The following is a 25850-nucleotide window of genomic DNA, read 5'->3' as shown; positions in this document are numbered from 1 at the left end:
AGAATGGGGAGTTTTTATAAAGGTAATAATAGGCTATATGAAAACAGATTGGTTCAAGAAGATGCTTTAATAAAGGGAAAGGAACTGTGGACTGTACTACTGTGTATAGCATGTGTTATCTGTTGGCATATGTATTATCCTATTATATAATTTCTGCATTGTTTAACATGTTTTGCTGATACTTATGCTTTGTTTAAGTCTCTCTTGGTTGTGTGAGGATTGTCGCCCATAGACACTAAAAAGACTCATTATTGTAAAATCAGATTTCTTTATTAGGTAGCACTGAAGTAGCAACTGCTTGAACTGAGGAGGGGCCTTCAGCTCAGGTCCTATATTGCTTTTAGATTGTCAACCCCCACTCCCCCACAAGGTAATGCTTTGCCTTGAGTGGCAGATGGTTGGCATGGCAACAGTGAGGGCTGGTCATTTATCAGAAAGATGGTAGCAACAGCCCAGGTACAGGGTTGGCTCAAGGAGACATGAATTACAAAAGCTGTGGAATGCAAGGGCCCCAGACCAGAAGATGTGAGCTGTGTGTGAGATTCAAGACTAAATGGCTGCTGACTTACTCTAAAGCAGTGGTTCTCAACCTGGGGGTCAGGAACCCTTTAGGGATTGAACGACCCTTTCACAGGGGTAGCGGCAGGGCAAGCAGCTTGGCTGGTGGGGGGGGCGCCACAGTTGCCACTCCTCCTGCGGGCGTCCATCTGGAGCAGTGGGAAAGAGCAAGGTTGGCATGGTGGGACAAGAGGCAGAACTGAACTGAGAAACCTTGGGGGGGGGAACCATTTATATACAATCATGAACAACGGATCTTCATGCCACTGGTCAGTTTTGGTTTAATTTCTGTGAAAGAACACTTGCATAATTTTATGGTTGGGGGTCACCACAAGATGAGGAACTGCATTAAAAGGTCACGGCATTAGGAAGGTTGAGAACCACTGCTCTAAAGAAAAGGGGAACTCAAAACAATACAATGAACATTGCAACATGGTATCCATCGTAGAGGCGAGGAATCAAATCGAATTAAAATCAAACAGAATCACATTAAACATGGCAAATACCACAAGGTCTTGAGAGCTTGCAGATTTCTAATCCTATCAGATGCCCCATCCTGTTGATTGCACTGACTTACACCATGCAATCTGCTTTGTGTCTCAGTGACAAAGTCAGACTATAAATAATGCAAATAAACAAATAAATACATGACTGTGTCCTTTAACTGAGCACTCAGCAATTGATGGAGAGATAAAAGGCTGGGGTTAGACACAGAGAGACCTACTCCATAACATCACAGGGTTTTTATTTATCGGAATACTTGCAAACCTATCAAAAAGCCAGAAGTGACCCCCACAATGGAGTTCAATTCACAGAAAACAGCATCAGCCCACAACACCGGGTAATGGAAAGTGCAGTCAAGTTGCAGATGGCTTATGGAAACTCTGTAGGGTTGCCAAGGTACTCAGAAGTGGCTTTCCATTACCTGCCTCTGCTTCATAACTCTTGACTTCCTTGGTGGCCTCTCATCAAAATAATAGCCAGGGCCAGCCCTGCTTAACTTCTGAGATTGGGTTAGCCTGGGCCATCCAGGTCAGGGCCCACAATACTTCATGTAGCAAAAACATCTCTCTCAGTTGCGGTAATATTGTCAGAAGGAAATGGCTTCAAATGAAGCCTTGGAAAGAAACTGCTGGCAGTGGTAGAGCTAGACACACTTCAGCAACAGGACATTAAGCAGCAACTGCATATCCCTTATGGAAGCAACATGGTGTCCCCAGGATTCTTACATCTGCAAAGATAAGACAAAACAGCAACTAAATCAATGGAAATGGGGAAGTGCATATTGGGAAGTGCATAACCCTAACTCTGGGACCCACATACTTGAGGGACCACCTTGTGCCCTATGCCCCCCGCAGTTCGGTGGGGACAAATTTGTTGGTGATTCCCGACCAGGTGCGTCTGGCCTTGAACAGGGCCAGGGCCTTCTCGGTCCTGGCCACTACCTGGTGGAATGAACTCCCGGAGGAGCTGCGGGCCCTGCGGGATTTATCAGCTTTCCGCAGGGACTGCAAAACGGAGCTCTTCCGGCAGGCTTATGGTTGAGGCCGGTGCCTCGTTTTTAAATATCGGGCCCCCTGTTTTGTTTTGTTGCATTTATATCTGCAGTGCCCCCAGTTGTCTTTCCCTGGGAGTGCCACCACCATCGAATCGGTGGCAGGAGGTTGGGGTGGGTTGGATTTGTGTATTTATGAGTTTTTATGTATTAGGGGTTTTTATCGTTTATATGTTGTTACCAGCCACGAGCCTCATGGGAGTGGCAGGCTATAAATATAACAACAACAACAACATTTTTTTTTCCTTTATCGGAAAAAAATATAAATTAGAAAAAAATGAAAACATGGCCCAGTAAAAGAGCACAGGTTTTGAAAGTGGAAGGTCCCAGATTCAATCCACAGTAAATGGATATCAGGTGCAAGATGTTGGCAAAACTCTTTCTCCTCTTGAGACCTTGGAGACAGAAATGAGCATTTGGATATTTCCAGTCTGAATATATACTTGAAGAATATCAAAAAGGTATTTTTCAGATATATTCAGGAATTCAGGTGGTAATCCTTAAGCATGCAGCGCTAAACACCATTTTAATTTACCCCACCCTATAAGTCACTCCTTTTTAAAACATTCGCAGTTATGCACGTTTAATAGCACTCACAGAAAAAATGTCATATATTCTGCATGTTTAGACACTGAAACTTTTAGTCCCTCCCTTGTCATTCAGTCTCCCCTGTCTGAGAGAGGGAATGACATTGCTAGGCAACCAATGACCGCAATTAGCACTTCAATTCAAGCCAGTATCTTTAAGACAGAGAGCCTTGGTCTGCGGAAATCAAGCTAAGACTGCTTTCTTTGGAAAAGCGCTCTAAAGTGAGTGATTACGGGCAAAGAGAGCTATTATGGGCAATGGAAGACTTACCGTATTTGCCGGCGTATAAGACGACTGGGCGTATAAGACGACCCCCCCAACATTTCCACTCAAAATATAGAGTTTGTTACATTACATTACAGTACCTGTCATTGTCACCATTGTATGGCCGCAGCGTGACCACACTGCCTCCGGCCCGCCCCTGCATCTCCCTACGACTGGCACTAGTGTGCAAGTGCGCATGTACGAGCTCTGCATAGACAAGGGGCGAGCCGGAGCGCCGCTGCTTACCGCCAAGCAGAACGGGCTGGTCACCCCGAAAAGGCTGGCACCCCTGTCTCGCTGCTGATGCTTGTCGCAGCCACGCCGATGACCCGCTGCGGCTGCGCTGGATACCACGCAATACTGGATGGTATGTAGAATGAGGTGGGTGGGCATCGGGAGGCCACTATGGGCAGCTATGTCTATCCCAACTGAAGTGCATCCGGCGTATAAGATGACCCCACCACTTGGAGGTATGTTTTTCAGGGGGGGAAAGTAGTCTTATACACCAGGAAATATTGTAATCAAATTGCATGTTCACATGATCGCTGACACTGGAGGAAGCAGAAATCAGCAGCAGGCACCTCAAGCTCCCCCCACCCATTGGTCACTGATCAGAGACAGAGCTTTGCAGTTTCAGGAGCTTTCCACTGCCATAAATACCACAGGGTAATTTCTACTAATTTACACAGCAATATGGCTCAGTAGCCAGGGCAAATGGCAGGTTCATGTGATCACTGACAAAAGCAAAGCACTCAAGTGCCTATTGGTAGATGAAGGACTGCGAGTAGAAAAGGGGAGGAGACCAAACACACACTGACATTTCTGTATCTCAAAATGAGTGTCCTCAGTGCTGTGACACAGGAAAAGTAGGTGAAAAGCAAGTTTCAGAAGCCTTGGTGATAACATGCTGAAGACACATCTGGCAGAGTTTGCAAAGCATTACCAAAAATGACATGAGGGGTTTCACACAGCGAAACCACACAGATGCAAGTTTGAGAAATGTCATTTTTAGCAGTCTTTTTGTGACTTTTCCATAATGCAAAATACCCCATGTGGATTCTCTAGTTTGAAACTACTTCTGCTGGTCTTGCTTCAGGTGATTTGTCTTGGATTTTCTGATTTCAGCTTAGCTTTAGGAGGATTTCATCCTAATGGTTGCTTCAATTGGTCTGGCTTGGATTATCTGGCTTGACATTGGTTCTGTTTGCACTGGACAACTTTTGGCCAGTGGTTGCTCGCTCTTGAGCTTCATTATTGCCTTCTTTTCCATGCAAAAAGAATGGCATTTTTTTCCATATAGGAAACAATGGAGACAAGTAGTATGGCTGGGGTCACAGTGTTCAGGGGCTACTACAGTCCCTTGGAAAGATTCCCATAAGAAATAATAGATCGGGGGGTGGGGGGAGTTGAATTCCCTCAAGCCTTGAATCCAAATACTGAAAAGGTAGTAGGGATCCAAATAACCTGAAATACTGGTATTTAAGCTCTTCCCAAAATCTAAATCCAAAATATGCCAAATTATTTCCAGGTGTAAATCAAAGAACTACTCTCAATCAACTCAGAAAACACTGAGCTTGACAGACCAGGACACTTTTATTTTTAATAGACGTATTTTCATTGTATCTGAAGAAATGTGCACGCACACGGAAGCTGATACCCTGAATAAATCTTTGTTGGTCTTAAAGGAGCCACTGGACTTAAAAGCTGTTCTTTTAGATACCACATGCTTTCAAATATATTCAGGACCACATAGTCTTGGAAAATTTGAATGCAGAATAGCTCCACTGTCATATAGTATCACCTTCCTATCCTCTACCGTGTTTATTGCCTGCCTTTCAGATTATTACCTTCTGATTCCCTCTCATGCTTCACTTGGATCTTTCAGCAATGTGCTCTTCCAAGTCCTACATAACAGGATATTCACATGAATGGAAATAATGTTTTATGCTGGGACCCTGAGAAGAGTAAGTCATAGAATGATTCAGGCTCAGTAAACAGCACATGAACAGCAGTTGAATACAGAGGCAGCATGGAGAGGGAGAGGAAGGCTTTACTAGACACCAGTGGGACTATGAAGCACTCTCCTTGCAATGGGTGGAAGGCATGGGGTTCTGCCCAGAAACAGACCCTTCAATTTTATGCTTCTTTGCTATGTCTAGTGAAAGCATATTCTGTGATATAAGATGTTGAGCTGCCATAGTGTAAATCATTCAGTGATGGGCATTTAGTTTGGTCCTGAGTTTATCACAAATATGTCAGATACCTATTTTATAAACATCTAAGGGATGGAATTTTACTGACCCTCACAAACTTCCAGTTTCATGTTATTTTCAGATAAGAGACAGGTTTTAGCATCAAACTTTAAAAAAATTTCTATTATATAATCCCACTGAAGTCACTAGATCTACTGCTCAGAAAAAATGCTACCCCTAACACTTGCTTCTACCATTTGCTTCTAACATAATAATCAAAACAGTTCTGGAGAAGCTGAGGCTAGGTGGTGTGTGCTGAAAAGAATTTCATTATGATTTCAGATCCGGGCTGGGGGATTGTTTTACTTTGTTTATTATTGGGCAGAACATTACCAGTTATGGTATTTACTAGAAGTTAAGCCCGCTGTAGGCTAAATACAGTGGGCGCTAGCAGCCTCTCCCCCCGGCCCCCTCATGGCCATGTGCCCGGGCTCACCTCTTGGGCTGCTGCCGATAAAGAAGAAGGCGTGCACAGAGGAGGAGGAGGAGTAGCTGTGGCAGGGACTGCGCGGGGAAACACGCAGCAGGCGGCTTTGCAAAAGCAAAGGAGTGCTATGGGGCGCGCAGGCGACCTAACTCCGGGCTCCTGGGCTGCGCACAACATCGCTAGGTGCTTCCTCCCTCCCACTCCCCCCTGCTCGGCCCCCCACCCCCTTCCTGTTCCAGGCATGCATTGCACGGGGATGCAATGCATGATGGGGCTGGTAGTCTGGGCGCTGCCAGAGCACAGCAGGCACTTGTGGTAAGCTGTGGCGAGTGCTGGGAGCACTGGGAGTGCTGGGAACTCTGGCTGGCTTGGAAGCTCTCCCAGCCGCATCCCCCTCCCGGGCGACTCGCCGGCTTCAGGCTGGGCACAGGAGCCAGGCCGCTGTGTATCTGACGCGGCAGCCAGGCTCCTCTGGCTGCCCTGAAGCCTCTCACAGCCCCGCCTGTCAGGTTTAGTGAACCTCTGCCATAAATTAGCCTGAGTTCCCCCATGACAGTTAGATTGCTCGGTGCCTGGGAGCTCCAGGCCCTATATCATGCTAGCTCATTAAAAGCGAAACTATGTGTTTGTAGCTATTATCTCTAAATGTAACTTTCCATGAGGCCTCTCTCGGCTGGGCCAGCTCCTGCTAACCATAACAGCTTATCTACCACTGTAGACAGCCAAGGACATGTGAACGTAACTGTTTTTAATTGTATCTGGCTCTTCTCTCTCTCGCTCCCCTCCCTTGGGAACTTTCAAGTTTTGGGCGGGAGAAATGTATTGATAAAGAGAAGCAAATCGGCCCTCAGGCAGATTTGACTTCTCAAGTCTTAGTGTATGAAGTACTTCTCAATTAAACTTTCTATTTTAAAGAAGTTGGTTGTGAGTCCTTTCAACGCCTGACACCGCCCCCCCTTCCCATCAATTAGCTGGCTGCAGGGCGGGCACAGGAGGCGGGCCAGAGTGTCCCCAATGCGTCTGCCGGACTCCTGTGGGTAGATGGCGCGGTGGAGTAGGCAGCGCCGGAAAGCGGTGGCAGAGGTGAGCGGCGAATGGGGGGCGGCTGGGCACAGTGCGCAGGGGAGATGGTGGGGTGGGAAAGCAGCGGTGCAGCACGTGAGCAAAGCTGCGGCAAGAAGTAGGTGGGGGGAGGCGAAGGGTCCAGTGGGCGAGGCACGCCCCCCCCCAAAGGGCAGGGCAGGGCGAGCGGCCGCATACCTGGCTTGTCGGCGGGCAGCCACAAATGATGACTGGCAGGCGAAGGCGGGCCAGATTAGGGGGTTGGTGGTTTAGGAGGCGGGCTGACAAGCGGAGGGCCCAATCGGCTGGTGCTCAGCACCAGCCGATTGGGCCCTCCGCTTGTCAGTGGGAGGGCAAGGGGCCAATCGTTGTCCCCCCCAACCCGGACCGAGACCTCCCACACAGCCCTTAGCCTTTTATTTATACCGCTCCCGTGGAACGGTGTAAAGATTATTTTTTTAATTTCTTTCCTACCGCTATCGGCGAGCCATCCTGCAGCAGGTTATAAAAAATATAAAACTGCACATAAAAATTTAAAACACTATCAATCCCCCCCTTACAGTCAAGTCCCGGTGGCAAAAAATAACAACCAAGCTCCATCCCATTTTCTAGCCACCCCTCCCCAGAGCCTCAGGGAGAAATCAGGGGTGCCTTTGTTTGTCTTATTGTTGTCTAATTAAGTCTTAGATGTCTAATTTGGAAGGGCCCTTCAGACCTTCCATGCCCTGGCCTCAATCAAAGACCTGGCAGAAGAGCACCATCTTACAGGGAAAGCTCCTGCAGGGCCCTCAGCTCTTCCAAGAGCTTATTTCACCAGCTCTGGTCCAGAACCTCCTGAGGGCTGGGAACCACCAACAAGTTAGTACCCACCGAGCACAGGGCCCTGCATGGGGCATAGGGCAACAGGTGGTCCCTCAGATATGTGGGTCTCAGATATGTGGGTCAAATCCATATTTGGGATGTGGGGGTGGGTTTTGGAATTCAAGACAATTATTTTCAATGGGGAATATATACTAGGGTCGAGAGCAGCTGCTGATAAAGATAGTGACACAAAATTTGCATAGAACACAACCTCCCTTCTAATCTAAATACCCCTTAAATTTCAAGCAAGGTTTCATTTTACAAACTCCTAAGTAGGTGAATTTCTGAAAAGCCACACTTCTCTCTACTGATACCTAATCACATTAGATCTCCCAATTAGAGAGATCACTTCCTCCTTAGAGTTGCCAGATCCAGGTTGGGAAATGCCTAGAGATTTGGGATTGGAGCCTGGGGAGGACAGGGGTCTCAGTGTGGTGCAATACAATAGACTCCATCCTTCAAGACATCCATTATCTGTTTCTGGGAGAATTGATCTATGTAGTCTGGAGATTACCTGTAATTCAAGGAGATAGCTAGGTCCTATGTGGAGGTTGACATCCCTAGTCAAGTGGCAGCCTAGCAGAAGCATTCCAGTTGGCAACACCATTAAAGCAATCAAAAACTCCTGTTTGCATTAATTTCATATTCCTACTCTTACAGTGACTGACTGTACATGTGGAGAAATACCTGGCCACAACCTACCTCACAGGAGAAGTGGAGAACAATTTAAGCTGCTTTGGTCACTGCTGTGGAGAAAGATAGAGCAAGAATGAACAGATAATAAATATAGCAGACAATGGGAGGCAAATAAAAGGTAGGCTGCTGAATGGCTGAGAAGGAGATGGCGAAGGGTAAGGATACGAGGGTTGTCAGGTGAGAGAAAAAGGAAACAATCTGGGGAGCAGGATACAGGGGAAAGTGAGGCTCCGCTCCACAAGTACTATGCAAGTGACTCTGGTCCACATGACCAGAAAATAATTTTCCTAGAAAGAGGCTGCCAGGGGCAGGAGGAAAACTTAAAACAGATGGTCACATAAAAGTAGGTTGGCTGTTGGGTGGGAAGTAACCAGGGCTGCCAGATTCAGGTCAGGACATGGGGGGGGAGGGTGGAACCTAGGGAGGATAAGGTTTGAGGAGGAGAGGGATCTCACAGGAGTATATTGTCATTGACACCACCCACAAAAGCAGACAGTTCTTCTAGAGGAAATAGGGTCGGCAACATCCAGGTGGGGGAAAGGAGATCTCTCAGAATTACAACTGGCTTCCAGATGACAGATCAGTTACCTTGGAGAAAATGGCTCCTTTGAGGGTAGACTGTATGACATTATACCCTGTAAAGGTTGTTACCCTCCTCAAACCTTGCCTGCCCAGGGCTTCACTCTCAAATCTCCAGAGATTTCACAACCTGGACCTGGCATCCCTAAAGGGAACGTGATCTCCGCAGTTGGGAGATCCATTTTGATTCTACGAGATCTCCAAGCCCACCTGCAATTTGGCCACCCTAGAAAGACAGAAGGAAGCAGGAAACAGGAAGGGATCATGTGAGCTATCAGGAAAGGGAAAGTAGAAATAGTGGAAGCGGGGGAAATGAAATGCCTTCCACAAATCCTTGTAGGTTCCCACTAGTTTTCCACAATATTCTCACATCCTGAAAGTCTCAATACACACTGCTGAAATCCCAAAACACATATACAAAAGTAATATTTCATCAATGAGCAAAATGTGTGGCTCCAGACAAAGTTCTATCATATAGTTATTGACAGGCTGGGGTGTAAAAAAGAACAAGAGACTGGTAATTTGATTTCACTAGATATATAAATCCCAAAAAGTAGAAACTCATCTTCTGACAAAGGAAGATTTAAACATACAGTAAAACCAAGTAAGAGATATTGATCAAAGGATATCTTGCAGTATCTATCATCTTCTATCATAATAAAAGATTCAGCCCATCCATCAGTGCATCTGCAGCAGACATAACTCATCCACGAATAAAGCTACAAGCCTCAAAATTAGCTTGAGTGTGATCATGGGAGTTGAAGTGACAAACATGGAAGGAACTGGAACATTCTGCCCCATGCACTCCCCAGACATCCCACCCCCCACACTTCCATGCTTTTTGCATTGGAAGCAATGGTTGTCTGTGGCAGGCATAACATATCCAAAACTAAAGCAAGGAGCCTCATCATTGGCCCCTGGCTTTAGGATAATCATGGCATGATTCAGGGTGATAGCGGGAATTGCTGTGTTTGTTTTTGCATTTTTAACCCACCCTTCCCTGAAGACTCACAGCAGGCAACAACATATGAGATACAAACTATAGAACATCCTCACCTTCCATTCCTTTCTTTCAAGCTCAACAATATTTATTTATTTGAGGAAAGCATGATGGACAGACTCTTAGCCACATTCAGCATAACCATCAGGCTCTCTTAATGGCTTGCAGGCCCATCACATTCACTCTCCATACACGTTGTGCCGTGCTGACCGATCTACTCATGCCAGCAAGCAAAGACCCCCTACTCAGCCCACTGAATTCACTCTCCGACCATACAAGTACACACCCCAGCTTCCCTCCATGAATTTTGTCTTACATCTTCTCACCAGCTGCTGCCAGTTTCTGTCAGCCAACATCATCAGGAGTTTCAGGCCATGGCATCTGCCAGACTTCAAATCGCTAGCTACCCCCTGCTTATACTACAAGACCTGCTTGCACAAAAGATCTTGGCTGCTTGATCCTCTCCTATCCACATATCACCTTCTTCTCTGTATCATTTTTGTCAGCCTTCATCTGCATGCTTGCATCCCTCCAGTAGGTAAAAACAGAGTAGGACGTAAAGGCCAGTCTGAGAACCCAGGGCTACTTTATCCTCAGCCTGGACACACAGAGGACACAAGCATTATGCTTGCACTATTTTGCCTTGTCCCGATTTTTCCCATGACTGCACAAGGAGCCTTTGCCCCCCCCTCCATGCCAGAAGTAACTGATGAACAGGAAATAGAAACTTCCCACCGGTATTTGGGGGGGGGGGCTTGTCAATCATTGTCATGTGGCACAAACTCCCTATTGCCTTCTAGAGCCATTTTTTCACATTTGAGACCCCTCACCTGAAATCTTTTTTTAATTAAAAAATGGTATTGCAACATAATTTTAAAAAATGTAAAATGCTCACAGGTTCCACCTCACTGTGGAGCCATGGAAAGCACTTTTTCCATGTTTTTTAAAAAGACTCCTTCTAAAATGATGAAAAAATGCTTCCTGCGGTTCCACATCATGGCAGAGCTACATGAAGCATTTTTTTAAAATGTTAGAAGACGCTATTGAGGGGAAAGAGGCAGCCTAGCAAGTGAGGCAGCAAAAAGGAGCCGGCAGAAGTGAGGCTCGGGGGTGGTGGGATAGTTGCAAAAGTGGGGAAAGCAGACAGCCTGAGTTTTCGCTTACACGTGGCCTAGTGGCAACTTACCCCTCATTGTGTCCCGTGGCAAAAAAAGGGAACATGGATTTCTCCATATTCCCTTGCTGTGGGCCAACTGAGGGTGTGAATCAGGCCAGGCCTGGCTGAGCCCAATGCTGTGTAAAATTGGGAATTAACCCTGCACACAAACAAGTGGTGTTTGCAGCCTAATCCATTGTGCAGAAGACATCCTGCTGAGTGACCTGTTTGCTCCTATTCCCACTCCCTGGACAGCTACAGAAAGTAAAGGCAGCACATCAAAATTCATCCATTCCTGATTGATGGGTTACAATGTCATTACTCCCTTCATCCATGGAGTTTTGGGTGGTTCACGTGATTCTTGCTCCCTCTTCTGGATCCTCTCAATAAACCGGACAATAGGGTAAGCAGAGGGAGAGACTGCCCAGAGCCAAGAAGAAGAAGAAGACTTGGTTCTTATATGCCACTTTTCTCTACCCGAAAGAGTCTCAAAGCGGCTTAGAGTCACCTTCCCTTTCCCCTCCCCACAACAGACACCCTGTGAGGTGGGTGAAGCTGAGAGAGCCCAAGGGTCAAGCCATCCTGTTTTAGTCAGGATATGAACTCAGGGCTCCAACCATTTACTCATAATAGCTCTGCCATAAGGAACAAGTCAAACCACAAGTACTTGTTCCTTCCTCCTTGTTCTTCCCGCCAATCCAGCTCATCAGAATTTTCTGAAGTTGCTTCCCTCTTAGGCTAGCTCTGCAGCCACCCAGGTAAGGAGGTCTCTGTGGCTGAGCAGCAACTGTGAAGTCACAGAATCCCTGATACAGTCACAGAAATAGGTCCTCTCCATCACCCAACTTTTCTTCACAAGCCCAACAAAATTATGAACATCTACATCTGCTTTCACCAGTAAGATGCTGAGATTGGCCACAAGCCAGAGAGGCTAGCTGCTAAATTAGCCAAAGGCAGACTCTGTTTTCTGGGCCCTATCCTATCTCAACCGCTAATTATGAGCTATGGTAGTACAAACTTCATTGATTTAAAATCCCTTTCCTTGGACAATGATATCAGTATTGGAACCTTCCAACCATATCCCCTACTTTCATCTCTCCAACTGGAATGGGTAGAGGAATTTCAATTATCCCATTAAAATCAGAAGCCTATTTGATGCCAAGGACTCCTGGGGAGGAGAAAATCGGGGTTTGGGAGGGGAAGAAAGGAGCTGGGAACTTTGCTCACCTGCCTTAACTGTGTGGGCTCTCTTCATGGCTTGTGGGCTTGCCTCACCAAACCTGCAAGGTAAACATCTGGTAAACAGGTCACCTCCCAAACTGCCCTTCACTGGTGTCCTCCAGGGTCTTCCACTGCCCTCAGTTAGCCAACATCCATCAGCTCACACCCACTGCTTTCAATCCATGAATCTTCACCAGTTTCTATTAATCTGTCATCATTTACCCATCAACCATACATACCAGTGCACCATGCTGACAACTCTAAGCATGCCAGGAATGAAACATCTCCATTCTCACCCCCATTCAGCCCATCACACTGACTCTCCACCCATACAGCTACACGTTCTAGCTTCCATTCATGAATTTCCACCTGCTTTCACTCACCAACTGCTGCCAATTTTTCAGTCAACATCATTGGGAGCTTCCGATGGCATCTGCCAAGCCTCAAAGGGCCAGTTACCCACTGCTTGCACCACAAGTCCTCCTGCTTGCCTGCTTTATCACCTCCCATGTACACATCACCCTCTTCTCTGTATCAGCTCTCCTCTTGTCTTGCCAGACTTCATCTGTATGCTTGCCTCCATCTGGTGGGTAAAAACAGAGTAGCATTTGGAGGCCAGAGAACTCTGGGCCACTTTGACCTCAGCCCTCTGGATGGCCCTGTTTTCTGTATCAACTCTCCTCTTGTCAGTCTTAGAGTTGGAGGGGACCTCCAGGGTCATCTAGTCCAACCCCCTGCACAATGCAGGAACTCACAACTTGATCAGCATGCATGCTACTATCTGGTTGAAAAACTGGGACAGTAAGGACTGGTTTGAGAACTAAGGGGAAGGTCCAGTTCTGTACGACTACTCCTAGTTGTCTGAGTCTGCTGCCTGGGATTAGCATCCTTTATAGGTAGTAGTATCCACAAATCCTCCTTGCATAAGGAGTAACAAGCATGTCTCAGTAGCTGAGGTCACAACTGCAGAATGTTAAGGAAATGAACCCCTCTGTTCACACATTTTATGTTATTTGTATGTTTCTATTTTCATGTACTGACATATTTATTACCATATCTTCCCATTTTCCACTGTATCCCTCTTCCCTGCTACTTCTTCTTTACAGATGTTTTGCTGCCCCCTTTTCATTGTTTAAAATTTTATTTATAACAGTAATTAGCCACTTTCTCCCTTATGGAACTCAAGGCATCTCACCATATTTCAAAAGTACAAAAACACAACAAAACCATTATAAAACTGATAAAATTAACAGATTAAGCATCACAGAGTCCTGCAACCGTGCCCCTTTTTATTTCTTATTCCAACTAGGGTTGGGCGCTTTGGCACCCGAAGCAGCTGTTCGCTCCCGATGCAGCCAGCGCCGTGCCACAGGGGGGGGAAGGGAGGTGTGGGCGTCAGCACCTCCCCCTCCTTCCTCAGCGCAGCGCTAGCTGCATCAGGAGTGAACGGCCGCTTTGAGCACCAAAGCGCCCAACCCTAATTACAACTCTCTAGACAGCCTAATGGCACCACAACTACCCCTGACAAGCCAGTTTAAATCACATTGATTATGATTTTCCAGTGGTTGTTACTGGGCCTGTCATTGGCAAGTCCACCTCCATCAGGGGATACCAGTGTTGGAGTGGGAGGAGCTTGATGGATCTAAGCCAAGCTATGCCACTCACTATTGTTGTCCTCTCAGAGGCAAGACATGTTGTGGTAGGGGGACAAAATATATAAACAGAGTTGCCTTTCCTCAGCTGCAAAGTTCTCACTCTTTGGCACACTTTGAGAGAGCGCAGCATTAGCTTTTACCTTAGAATCCTGAAGAAAGCTTCAGTGAGAGACAGGAACATTGGATAGAGGCTAAAAGAATAAAGTTTATTTGCTTACATTTACATAAAGCTCTCTGATCTAGTCCCTCACCAGATCAGGGCCACAAACTTAGGAAGTTACAGAGCAGTTCAGTTCTTACATGCTGCTAAAAAGATGATCCATTGCAATGTAGAGCAAACTGCAATGGAGTCAAGAAGACAAAGTGTGCTGCAATGTGGCAATGCAAAATGGAGACTCAAAGACTGAGCACAAAGACCCAGCTTCTGTTCCAGTCTGACGAGGAAGTGGGCAGTTCCACTTGGAACAAAAGCCCCTCAGCTTCTCAGAGGCCAGGCCAGTTTAAACTGGTTTCTTGGTAGAGACTGCAATTCCCGAGTTGCAGCCAGGATTCTCTCCTGAGCATATGACCAGGACCTTGCAGTGTAGAAACATCAGCCCTTCAGTCTTGTACCAAATAACTTAGTGATTGCATTTCAACATGATGTCACTACTGGGCTGGGCCAGAGAGCTATTTAGCATGTGGTTTCTTTTAACAATGTGTACTCATCGATTTGTTTTGTTTGTATGTATTCAAGCCTGGAATCAGTGTTGTAACCAAGCTCATGATTCCTTAATAAACTTTTATAGAGTTCGACATAGATCAGCAATCAATCCTGACAATTTTTAAAGAACTACAAATGCTTTTAAAATGGCTTCGGTGGCCAGTTTGGACCATCCCTTGTATTTTTCCCCCCATAATTGTTCCATCGGTCCTATGGTTGAACCCCATAATCCTATCCACTGGCATTATGATAAATATATTCATAAAAGAAAGAAAAATGTCCTATTTTTGTAGTTTTCCTTGTTTCTTTATTCTTTAGGACTTCTGTCAAAACGGAATCCAGGTAATATCCGTTTTCAGTGAGATTCTTTCATCAGTGACAAGTCCTTATATATATTAATAGTGGCCAGTATTATATTATTAATAGTGGCCAGTATTATATTATTAATAGTGGCCAGTATTATATTATTAATATATATAAGGACTTGTCACTGATGAAAGAATCTCACTGAAAACGGATATTACCTGGATTCCGTTTTGACAGAAGTCCTAAAGAATAAAGAATCAAGGAAAACTACAAAAATAGGACATTTTTCTTTCTTTTATTAATATATTTATCATATTGCCAGTGGATAGATGTTTCTCTCTGATGGGTTTAATTATTAGACCATTCTTCTTATACTCTTGTACGAACCCCATAATCCACCAATGAACCTGGCTTCTCTATGCATGAATACCCAAAATAAGCACATCTCACCATCAATACATTCTGCTCTATCCCCTCCACCCTTTGTTGAGGTAGGCAGTATGCTCCTATCCCTGAGGGATAGTGTCACAGGAAAACATTTTAATCGATTTTTAAGAAATTAACTTAAATTTAGCCACATTGTATTTGATTGTTTTATCTATTGTATACTCTCGTATGATATAAAACACCCCGAGCCCATGGGAAGGACAGTATAAAAATGTAATAAATAAATAAACAAATAGCATATTTACAAAAAAAGAATGAGTGCAGTTCCTCACTTCATCACTCAGATTATATATGACTGCGAGTTGCCAGCCCAGTAATATCTGGTGTACAAAAAAGGGGGGAAGCAGGAAGAAGACAATTAGACTGGATAGTGAGGTCAGCAAATTCTCTCGTTTTTAAATGTCACTTCTTATCTATCTTCAGATTGCAACTCTTAGGGCAATTTCCCCTTTCCTCTCTGAAGTGCCACACTCAGACTTACCCTCTCTCTCAGCTAGAGACATAGTTAGGAATCTATCTCTGTCTCTCCTTTCCTATTGAGCATGTTAATTCCTAAATAAACTTTTATGTATTCTTTTATCTATTCTTTAATCAGGTTGTGCACTTTTACTGTGTGAATCACTCTGCCAACAAGAAACAGGCAAGGGGACTGACAAGCAGTACTAGGTCCCTGTGGATGAAAGTGCTGTTCTTCTGTAGAGGCAGCCTTGGGAGAAAAGATCCCAGTTAAAGGAGGCAGGAGTTGGAAATGGCCAGTAAGAGGGGAAGGGGGAAGGAGGAAGTGCTTGCACGGAACGGCTGGTTAGCACTCGAGAGACCCAAGTTCCAACGGGCCAGTCGGCCTAGCCTTCCTCGGGTCTACCAACCTTCCTCAACCCCGCTCGTCACTCCGTCCCGTTCTACGCACGCGCATATGCTTAAAGAGGCACGGTCACCGGGGAAACTACCCATGAGCGCTTCGTCGTTAATCTAGGAAAGCTTCGGCGCATGTGCACGGGCGACCATAGAGTTTAAGAATCGAGAGAGCGACCCCAGGGGTGGGGCCGTTTGCAGCGCGCATGCTCCGCTGGCGTTCTTGATCCGGAAGTGGTTCGTGGTGGGGAGTTGACACGTAGCGTCCCAGTAAGCCGAGCTGTGGGGTCGAGGGGGAGTCCTTCTGGGCTCGTGTCCGCCGGCTCCGCGGGGAAGTTGGGGTCTTGGTGCGGAGGCGCTGCAGGTGGGTCCCCTGCCTCGCATTGTGGCGCGCGCCGCCTCCGAAACGGGGGGAAGAGAGGACGGCGCCCCCGCCTCGCCTCCTCCTTAGGAGGCGTCGCATTTTCCAGACGCCTCTTTGCTCCGGCCTCCCTTATTGGGAAGGGCAGACAGGCGGTTTCTTACGGGGGGGGGGGGGGTGTCCTTTGTTTGCTGGACGTGACCGGGGTGGGGTGGTGAAAGGCTGTGACTGATGGGGAGATGCTCTCCCTTCCGACGCGCGCGGTTTGGATCTTAGCAGGCTGTCCTTGAAAGGTGGGTGCTTCGAAAAAGCAACGCCGTGGCTGCTGTGATTTGAGAGCCGAAGAAACCGGTAGGCGAGTGCTATTTAAATGGGTAGTTTCGTTGGTCAAGTTCACGGGTGGGGACAGGTAAGCATTGTCCTGAACTGCCTCCAATTCTGTGCCTTGACGTTTCCTGTGTTCCAGGTTTGGCATATTTGGCCCTCTGCTCTCTCACTTATGCATGTATATGGATGAATATTGATTAAGAACTGAATAGTACTACCCGGAGCTGTAAAAAGTATTATTTTGATATGGAAAGAGGAATAGTGCTCAAGCAAATATTGTGCTACATTAAACTGTCATTTGCTTTACAGAGAGGTTACAATGTCTGGTTTTGACAACTTGAATACGGACTTCTACCAAACAAGTTACAGCATTGATGATCAAGCACAGTCGTATGATTATGGAGGAGGAACATACAGCAAGTAACTTGTTTTTTTGTTTTAATAAACACATTATGGTATCTCCTTGGCTTAAATGCTGGAATGGTTTAACTTCTTATAATTACAGTGCACTGCACTTTTGTTCTAGAAATACTTGGAGGTAAAAAACAAGTCTGCGCAAGCTTACACAGTGCTTATATAGATTAAGTTCCATTCCCATTCTAAGACAATGTGACATGTTTATTGTTTCAGATAGGGAAACTATGGAATTCAAACTCACATTTAGCCATGAAGTTCACAGAAGATTCTTGAGCTGTTTACTGTCTCTCAATCCATCCTAATGCATGGAGTTGTTGTGAGGCTACCATAAAGAAAATGAGAATGTCACCCTGAAGAAAGGATAAAAAATCCAATAGGCTGTGTATCTAGCTGTGAAAATTATTATGAAACTTTTTTGGTTCAGTTTCACTTTTTGTGTAAGGGTATGTTTGGATACAACATTGATTATTTCACATAAATAAAGCAATGGTTTAGCCTTTCTGTTTGTGTTTATATGTTTTAGTTGTTTTAAATGTGCATGTGTGTAACATTGTTTTGATTATTCATTGCCATGTGGACCCCTGAGTGTTTATATAAGTGGCCCTTATGTAGTCTGCATTTGTGGGACCCTCTAGGCAATTTGCTTACAAGTAGGGGGAAAGTATTAATGCTAGCAGTTTTCTATCCCAAGGGCCAGTTGTACTGGATGTGTCATAATATGTACATGGTCACTGTAAATGTCACAGCTGTTGAAGCACATTCTAGGTTGGCATTTGCTTCAGTTGTTTTATGAAGAAGGATGTAGCAATAACAACTATGGTAATATGTTGCTTGAGTATTGGCTGACAGATGACTGTGAGATTGGCTGACAGATGACTGTTCAAAAATTATTAGTATTTTGGTCACTGTAGAAGTGATGAGTTTTAAAAACAAGCTTTTTAAAGAGGACCAGTCTTGTTAAATAATTGTAATAAAATCCAGCCCCCCCCCCCCCCCCCAAATTCAGGTAAGCATTAGCAGAGTTCTTTCTGTTTTTATCCTGTTTCATTGTAGGGATGTAGTTCTGCATCCTTCTTCTGTGCCTGCTTAGAATGTTCCAGAAGTCTGCAGATGCAATTTTGTGTATATGTGGCAACATGGAAGGGTCTGTACCTGAAACATTTGAAAGCTCAAGGGGTAATCAGTTTCTAAAACTAACATCCTGTATCTTGTAAGGAAAGGTGATATGTTTACCAGACTAATATGATTTTGCTATCTGCAGACAATATGGTGGTTATGAGTATTCTCAGTCAAGTGGATACGTCCCTCCAGAGATGATGCAGCAACAGCAGCCTTATACTGGTCAGATATTTCAGCCTTCACCAACTTACACTCCATCCTCGCCACAGTCTTTCTATGGAAGCAGTTTTGAAGATGAGCCACCGTTACTAGAAGGTTTGATGTCATATTTGTTGCAAACTTTATATCATTTAATATTGGCCGTATCGCATAAAAAACAGTGATTGTTGAGTGTCAAGTATTGGTATGTTCTTTACCTTCAGTTTGGGAGAGCAATCCCTAATTTGTATCTTTATCAGTGCCTTTACATCTTAATTTTCTATATACTTAATTAGCTTCTTCCAAACTCTTCTTAAAAGAATTAAACTTACACAAAGTAAACCTACAAGGAGAAAAATGCAGTAGTTACACTTTGCAGCTAAGCAAGTAGTTGGAAGTCTGTTGGTGGTTTGAGCCTATTGAAGAGTTCAGATTTATGAAGTGTTCCAGTAACCTCTGTATTAATATTTCCCACAAATAACATGTTGGTAAAATATTGTTCTTTCTGTAGAACTAGGGATAAATTTTGACCATATCTGGCAGAAGACCCTCACAGTACTGCACCCCTTAAAAATAGCAGATGGCAGCATCATGAATGAAACAGATTTGGCGGGACCGATGGTGTTTTGCCTAGCTTTTGGTGCCACCTTATTGCTGGTAAGATGTCAGTGGTTGTGTATCACTGATTGATTATATGAAGCTTTGTATATGCACTTGCGTCCCCTACAGTTTAAAAGACCTAAGATGACAAAACAACTGGCTGTAAACTAAGAATTTTCTAAACATGTTTGATTAGATAAAACTGCCAAAGAATGTGTTGGGTTGATGGGATATCCAAGGGCCAAACACTTGTTTTAGGAAACCCTAACCCAAAGATATGGAACTTCAGACACTTTTTCTTTTGAGCAACAGTTGCCTATGCCTTATTTTAGTGACTTTAGGTGCATCCATCCTTCCACTTCATAGGACTATTGCCAAGACACAAAAGTTCTTATCTCCTTTGAGCATGCAAAACTAGTCTTATGGTTCTTTGGCTTTAGTCCCTGTGAAGTTTAAGCTTTTCTCTTAAATACAAGCTCACATTCTAATCTAGTTTATATGAACAGTATTCCTGTCCTCTACTGCATTAAAGTCCTCGGTCAAGGTGTAGAAAAGTCTGTATAAAGTTGGCTTTGCTTCATGTGCTCACTTTAGTTCAGGCTCAACATGTTGCCCATTCCTTAAACACACCCCTTGAAAAACAGTGCATATTTGTGTAGGACTTGGCTGTGTTGTAGAAATAATAATAATAATTTTATTTTTAAGTCCTGTCCTTCCCTAGTTAGCACTGGATGGGCAATATCAGGGCTTAAGAGCAATCTACAAAAAATTACAAATAAATTATCAGTATACGATAAAACAATCAATTATAAATTCAGTTTAAGTTATTACAATTATATTAAAATCTGTCTCCTCATAATTAAAGTCTTACCGCAAGTGGGGCTTAATTGTTGTTTGGGCAGATTTGGATGGATGGTTCTCAGGTAGAGAGGTCAGCATCTTGTTGATGTTTATTTCCTGGCCTCAACCATAGGCCTGGTTTTGAACACCTTTGTCTTGCAGGCCCTCTGGAATTGTTTGAAGTCCTGGAGGGCCCTGATCACACTAGGTACAGCATTCCACCAGGCCAGGGTCAGGGCTGCAAAAGCCCTGGCCCTGCTTGAGGCCAGTTTTACTTCTGCGGGGCTGGGGACCCTGAGCAGTTTTTGACCACTCAATCTTAATGCTCTGTTGGGGACATAATGGACATAAGGCATAAAAAAGTTCTGACTCCTTGTTTTTTAACTCAAGGTTAAAAAGATAAGTTCAATTGGTATTTTCAGAAATTTATTACTCCTTTGCAGTGTGCAGATACAGTATGACAAGGCCATGTACAAATATAGTATAACATTTGGAACTATGAAAAACTGAACGTTAAATGTGTCTCTTCTTTTCTAGGCTGGCAAAATTCAGTTTGGCTACGTGTATGGGATTAGTGCAATTGGGTGCTTAGGAATGTTCTGTCTCCTAAATTTAATGAGCATGACAGGTGTTTCGTTTGGCTGTGTTGCCAGTGTCCTAGGATACTGCCTCCTCCCTATGATCATACTTTCCAGCTTTGCAGTAGTATTTTCTTTACAGTAAGTATGGGTATCAAAATTTTGTTAGGATGTCATACTGTTACATTGTACACTTCAACTATTACAGAGAACTGTATTTCATCTGTAGATTTCCAGTGCTGGGTATTATTCACTAATATATGTAGGTTTAATATGTTTTCCATATCTAACATTTCAGAACACTAGCTGAATATATCTGTGTTCTCAGTGTTTAAAGTATAGTATTCAAATCATAAAAAACTGACTTTCTAACTTGTGTGATAGAAGATATCTGACACTACAGAGTATCTTTTTCCCAACATAAGGGTTCTTTCTCTGTTCCTGAAGCTGTTGCCCTAAACATGCTTAGAGATCATGCCTTCTTAGGCTATAACTTTTTTAACTTCCTTATAATTAGAGGAACTCTTGCTAGTTGATCTGGGTTAATAGTCTTCTGGAGGTTGCAGCTTCCTTTAGTAAAGGGGGGTAGATTTTAATTGGCAGAAATTTTTCATGCACTGATTGCTTACTCTTTTGCCATTAGAAGCTCCTTGCCTTAACTGCATTGAGGATTCCTTTTTCTGATATAATTATTCTCCTCTGCGCCAGAGGCTATATAGGCCCAGTAACTACATGGGTTGCCCCTTATATGTTAAGGCCTGTGCCAAGTTTATCCTCCCTTTAGTGATACTAGTGCCGGGTCCAATAGCTGCAAACAACACAGCCATAACTAACAAACTATTAGATGAATCACCAGGAATTACTTAAATCAGTCAACAGTTTTTGTCTTAGAGTTCATGAAACTATAGTTGGGCATACCTTGTGAACTAGTATATATATTTTATCTAAAGATCTACCAAATCAGGCATGATCAATTTATAGATACCTTCCAGATTAATTTAGATTTCAGTTTTAACTCACTTTCTTAAATGTATATTGCTGAACCATTAATTCTTAAACTGTTTTTCTTTTGTCTGATGTGGTAAGTTAGTTATTTGTTTGTTTGTTTGATTTTTATACCACCCTCCACTACAGCTCAGGGTAGTTCACAGAAAACATTGCAGGAGTAAATGTATAACACAGTCATAAATAACATATAAACAATAACCAACAACAGTGGCTTCAAATAGAACAATAATTTGGACAAAACCCCCAGGGAGGTCAGGCTGCTTCAGGTCATAGAGGGGGTGCCTGAGGGGGGGGGGAACAGCAGATGTTGTTGGGTTGGTCAGTCTCAAGCAAATGCCTGGTGGAGGAGCTCCCATTTGCAGGCTCTGCAGAATTCTAGGGTTCAGGCAGGGTCTTGATCTCTTCAGGGACCTCGTTCCACCAGGTGGGGGCCAGGAACAAGAAGGCTCTGGCCCTTGTTGAGGACCGATGTGTTATTTGTTGTATCCTACTTCTCCTGTATTACTTTGGTATAAACAGGTATATTTTGCATTTTATTTTTATTTCTCTGGTGTAATTCCATAATAAACTTATTACTACATGGATAGCCCAGGCTAGATTGATCTTGTCAGATCTTGGAAGCTAAGCAAGGTTGGCCCTGATTAGTACTTGGATAGGAGACCACCAAAGAAATCCCAATCTGCTACACAGAGGCACACATGGCAAACCACCTCTGTTCATCTGTTGCCTTGAAAGCCCTCCAAGATTGCCACAAGTTGGCTGTGACTTAACAGCATTTTCAACCATCACCAAATAGAGATAACTGAGCAAATATGCCTGCTCTATAGAACTTTTTGAATTACAATGAACACACATCCAGTCACACTTGATTTTTATGTATGGGTTCATTGAGTAATTATCATTACATTCAGTGTGCACACACTTCAGCATGTGATTGAAACTCCACGTGTATCCAGGCAGTGGTCCCCCAGTTTAATTTGTAAAACAAATGCTCGTTAGCTGTTCCTTCTAACAGATGTACACACACCCAGGTAAAATGTTCATGTGTTCACGCTGCAACAGGTGAATAGGCTTATGTCCTCTACTGTTCTGAAAGAATAAGACAGAATCGGGAGCAAGTTAGTTGTTCAAGTTAAGTAAATTGCAAAGACAAAACCTAGTTTCCACGTTGCAAGAGACTACCCTGTTAATGTTGTTTAATGTTTAAGAATGATTACCTGAAAACAAATAACTGTATAAACAGCATTTTTTTACCACGTGCTTTTAGAAAGGTAAAAATACACAATAAATCTAGTGACTGATTTGCTGAAAGTGATTACATTAGCAAATATTAGCAGGTGTGTTGGCCCAGATAGCAGTCTGTTTGCCCTTAAGCTATAATGTTTGAACAGCACTCAGAAGCTGTCTTCAGTTTTAATTAACTGTAAGCTTAAAGTAAATCCTGTTTCACTGAACTGAGTAAATTAAAATCATTGAGTATATTGCTATAACATCCTTCCACCTCCCCTCCCCCTGACTTCCTGAAAAAAGTCCACTTCAGGCCATAACATCTGATAAATGTGGAAGCAGTTGCACCCAAAGATGAGAAACTGATACCTGATGTTTTAATTTTATTTTTCAGAGGCTTGATGGGAATAATTCTTGCTGCTGGAATTATCGGCTGGTGCAGTTTTTCAGCTTCCAAAATCTTCATTTCAGCCTTAGCAATGGAAGGACAGCAACTTTTAGTAGCCTATCCCTGTGCTTTATTATATGGAGTCTTTGCCCTCATTTCTGTGTTCTGAGTGTGGGGTCTTTCCTACTGGACTGAAATGGGCCAAGCTGAAAAGCCTCAATTTGGGACCCTTTGCTCGGGACTGGAAAGCAGCTGTTGATTTGGTATCATGAAAGGTTATTGCTTAAATTGTCTGGAGCCACAGAAATGAACGTGTCTTTTGTGTTCCTTTTTATAAGGTTCTTGAATGCAGTTTTGAAGCGAGCTGTAATCTGTAGTTGTCAAATAAGTTCATACTTACACTGTATTAAATGTAAAGGTTTCCCTCCCCCTTTCTTCTAGTCTCTACCGAAATATACTTGTTATGAAAACTTTTATAGATTGTAAGTTTTTATAGGTAAGGAGAAATGAAATGCTAAATGTTGCTTTTGCGTCTCCCGTGTTGCCACACAACAATCCTAACCAAAGGATATGCATTCCATTTTTTCTACAGATTTAGCAGACTCAAAACTTGCGCCAAAATGACTTCCATTATAAAGCAAAGAAGAATGGTCCTAAATACACTTTCCCAAAGCTTACAGCACCCACTTAGATTTTGTTTACAGTGAATGATCCAGAGGCCTTTCCAGGCTCAAAGATTGACAACATTTAGATGTTTCAGCTTCCATGTATATAAAACTGGGAAAAACTTGTTCTGATGCTACAAATCAAGGGATGGCAATCTGTAGTTCATCAAAAAAGCAGGCTGTGTGGCAAGTAACAGATTTGTCAATATCGTGGTTTAATATAGAGTGCATAGATTAAATTTCCAGAACCTTGACAATTTGAACATCAACCTCCCTACATTGTACCCAGCCTGAATTGCCAAAAAGGTAATTTAACTAAATTATATGGGGCTTATTCCCATTGGAGCAGCAATATGTTTAAACAATGGAGGGTTTCAATTCAGTACTGTTTGCAAAACTTCAATATTCTGACCAAAATACGTAGCATTTTTAAAGACTTTGCTAATTAGTTTCCATTCAAAAACTTGTTTGCCATAATAATTACTTGCTCTCCCCTTTTTATTAAACTAGTGAAACGGAGAAGCTAACCTTCAAGATCTTTGTTGACAGACTGGTAATAAATATGGGCCATCCCTATTGGAATATATACATGAATCAATATAACTTGTGAACAAATGCTTAATCTTTTTTCTTCCCTTGTACCTCTACATGCTTCTCCACACATCCTGTTGTCATGTACCCAGCAGTTGCTGTTTAAACTCTTCAATAAAGGATTTGCAGGAAATTTAGACAAGTTTGCACATTGAGATATCAGTCTTCACTAATCAAATGCCGTATTCTGCCATCCTCTTACCTTTCAATATAGTTTTAGCACAATAAGGATCAGATATATTTAAGAACTGTTATGTACATTTTTCTATCTGATTGAAACTTAGCTGACTACTTTTCTGGTTCTTGTCAGTTTTTATTTAGAGGATTGAGGATTGATGAATTATACTCCCCTCCTGGGTTTGACTCTCCTTTTTCTCCAAAACCTCCACTGAATTGCTGGCTCTAGCTTTCTTCTCCCCCCCCCCCTTCTGACAATTACTACTATACAATTAGGCATCATTGAAAATTAGTATAGCTCATAGAGGAAGTGGGAGCAGCTTCTTTACGGTAGATTTTCTCTAAGCCAGAAGATTCCCTCATGTTTGCAAAGCCCTACATAGAATCATAGAGTTGGAAGGGGCCATACAGACCATCAACCCCCTGCTCAACGCAGGATCAGCCCAAAGCATCCAAGAAAAGTGTGTATCCAACCTTTGTTTGAAGACTGCCAGTGAGGGGGAGCTCACTACCTCCTTAGGCAGCCTATTCCACTGCTGAACTACTCTGTGAAACGTTTTTTCCTGATATCTAGCCTATATCGTTGTACTTGAAGTTTAAATCTATTACTGTTACTCTATATGAAGATTGACCAAATAAATATCAATTTGGAAAAAGCAAAATCTTCCTTAAATACCCTTACCGAGAACATATTTCCCCTCCCTCCCACAGAGTTTGGAGTGGAACAGGAAAAGGCTGGAAATAAACTTGTATTGCCTAGCAACATCCCAAACCCAACAAACAGACTGGAAACCATGGGGAGTCACCACTCTGTCCCCAGTTACCTCTCAGTGCTGCCCAACCAAAAGATTGATAACAACTGCTGCCTTCATACTTAAAAAAATTGTTCTACTTATTGGCAAATCAAGAATAAACATAGAAAGATGGGACTGCAGGAATGAGGTGATTCATTCCCACTGCCAAATTTTAGGTGACAATAGGTTAGGGAAGAATATTTTATGGCTACCAAGCTAGAACTTTCTTAAAAGGGTTGTCGTTGCATTTGTTTCTGATGACCTCCCTTAATTTTGAGCAAGAGGAGTAAATTGAGGGATTTTTTTTATTTTCCCTATGAGTCTTTGAAGGAAGTTTATGTCTAACACTTTGCAAGCCGATGGAATTAAGGTAACATC

The 25850-nt window shown here is 43.5% G+C and overlaps 1 protein-coding gene and 1 long non-coding RNA gene across 11 annotated transcripts; one reads left to right on the top strand and one right to left on the bottom strand.

The window, feature by feature from the left end:
• Positions 1–268: 268 nt before the first annotated feature.
• LOC143832471 (uncharacterized) lies at positions 269–16356 on the bottom strand. 4 transcript variants are annotated; one of them, XR_013229276.1, is made up of 6 exons: positions 16197–16356; positions 15603–15650; positions 12603–12802; positions 12226–12278; positions 8270–8313; positions 269–1789 (listed from the first exon to the last, which is right to left on the bottom strand). It is a non-coding gene; the product is annotated as an uncharacterized LOC143832471 (long non-coding RNA). The 4 variants fall into 4 exon arrangements; XR_013229274.1 differs by having other exon boundaries at positions 270–1789; positions 15576–15650; XR_013229277.1 differs by lacking the exons at positions 15603–15650; positions 16197–16356 and adding an exon at positions 15812–16190 and having other exon boundaries at positions 270–1789.
• Positions 16340–24643, top strand: YIPF5 (Yip1 domain family member 5). 7 transcript variants are annotated; one of them, XM_077326954.1, is made up of 7 exons: positions 16425–16546; positions 17180–17290; positions 18341–18431; positions 18549–18721; positions 19116–19261; positions 20582–20763; positions 23252–24643. In XM_077326954.1, exons 3-7 carry the CDS (start codon positions 18379–18381, stop codon positions 23412–23414), a joined length of 717 nt encoding a protein of 238 aa, XP_077183069.1. In that variant the 5' UTR covers positions 16425–16546; positions 17180–17290; positions 18341–18378; the 3' UTR covers positions 23415–24643. The 7 variants fall into 7 exon arrangements, with proteins under 7 accessions (XP_077183066.1, XP_077183065.1, XP_077183069.1 ...); XM_077326955.1 differs by having other exon boundaries at positions 18341–18463; XM_077326951.1 differs by lacking the exon at positions 18341–18431 and having other exon boundaries at positions 16340–16452.
• Positions 24644–25850: the final 1207 nt, after the last annotated feature.

The sequence above is a fragment of the Paroedura picta genome, chromosome 3, assembly GCF_049243985.1.
Source record: "Paroedura picta isolate Pp20150507F chromosome 3, Ppicta_v3.0, whole genome shotgun sequence".
NCBI classification, from domain to species: domain Eukaryota; kingdom Metazoa; phylum Chordata; class Lepidosauria; order Squamata; family Gekkonidae; genus Paroedura; species Paroedura picta.
Note: the sequence above shows the minus strand (reverse complement) of the source record. Positions and strands in the feature narration are given on the sequence as shown.

Excerpts from the sequence above, each read along its gene's own strand:
- YIPF5 (XM_077326951.1), top strand. The coding sequence starts at position 17,190 with ATGTCTGGTTTTGACAACTTGAATACGGACTTCTACCAAACAAGTTAC. Across the intron at positions 17,291-18,548 it reads GGAGGAGGAACATACAGCAA|ACAATATGGTGGTTATGAGT; the intron begins GTAACTTGTTTT and ends TGCTATCTGCAG. Across the intron at positions 20,764-23,251 it reads GCAGTAGTATTTTCTTTACA|AGGCTTGATGGGAATAATTC; the intron begins GTAAGTATGGGT and ends TTTATTTTTCAG.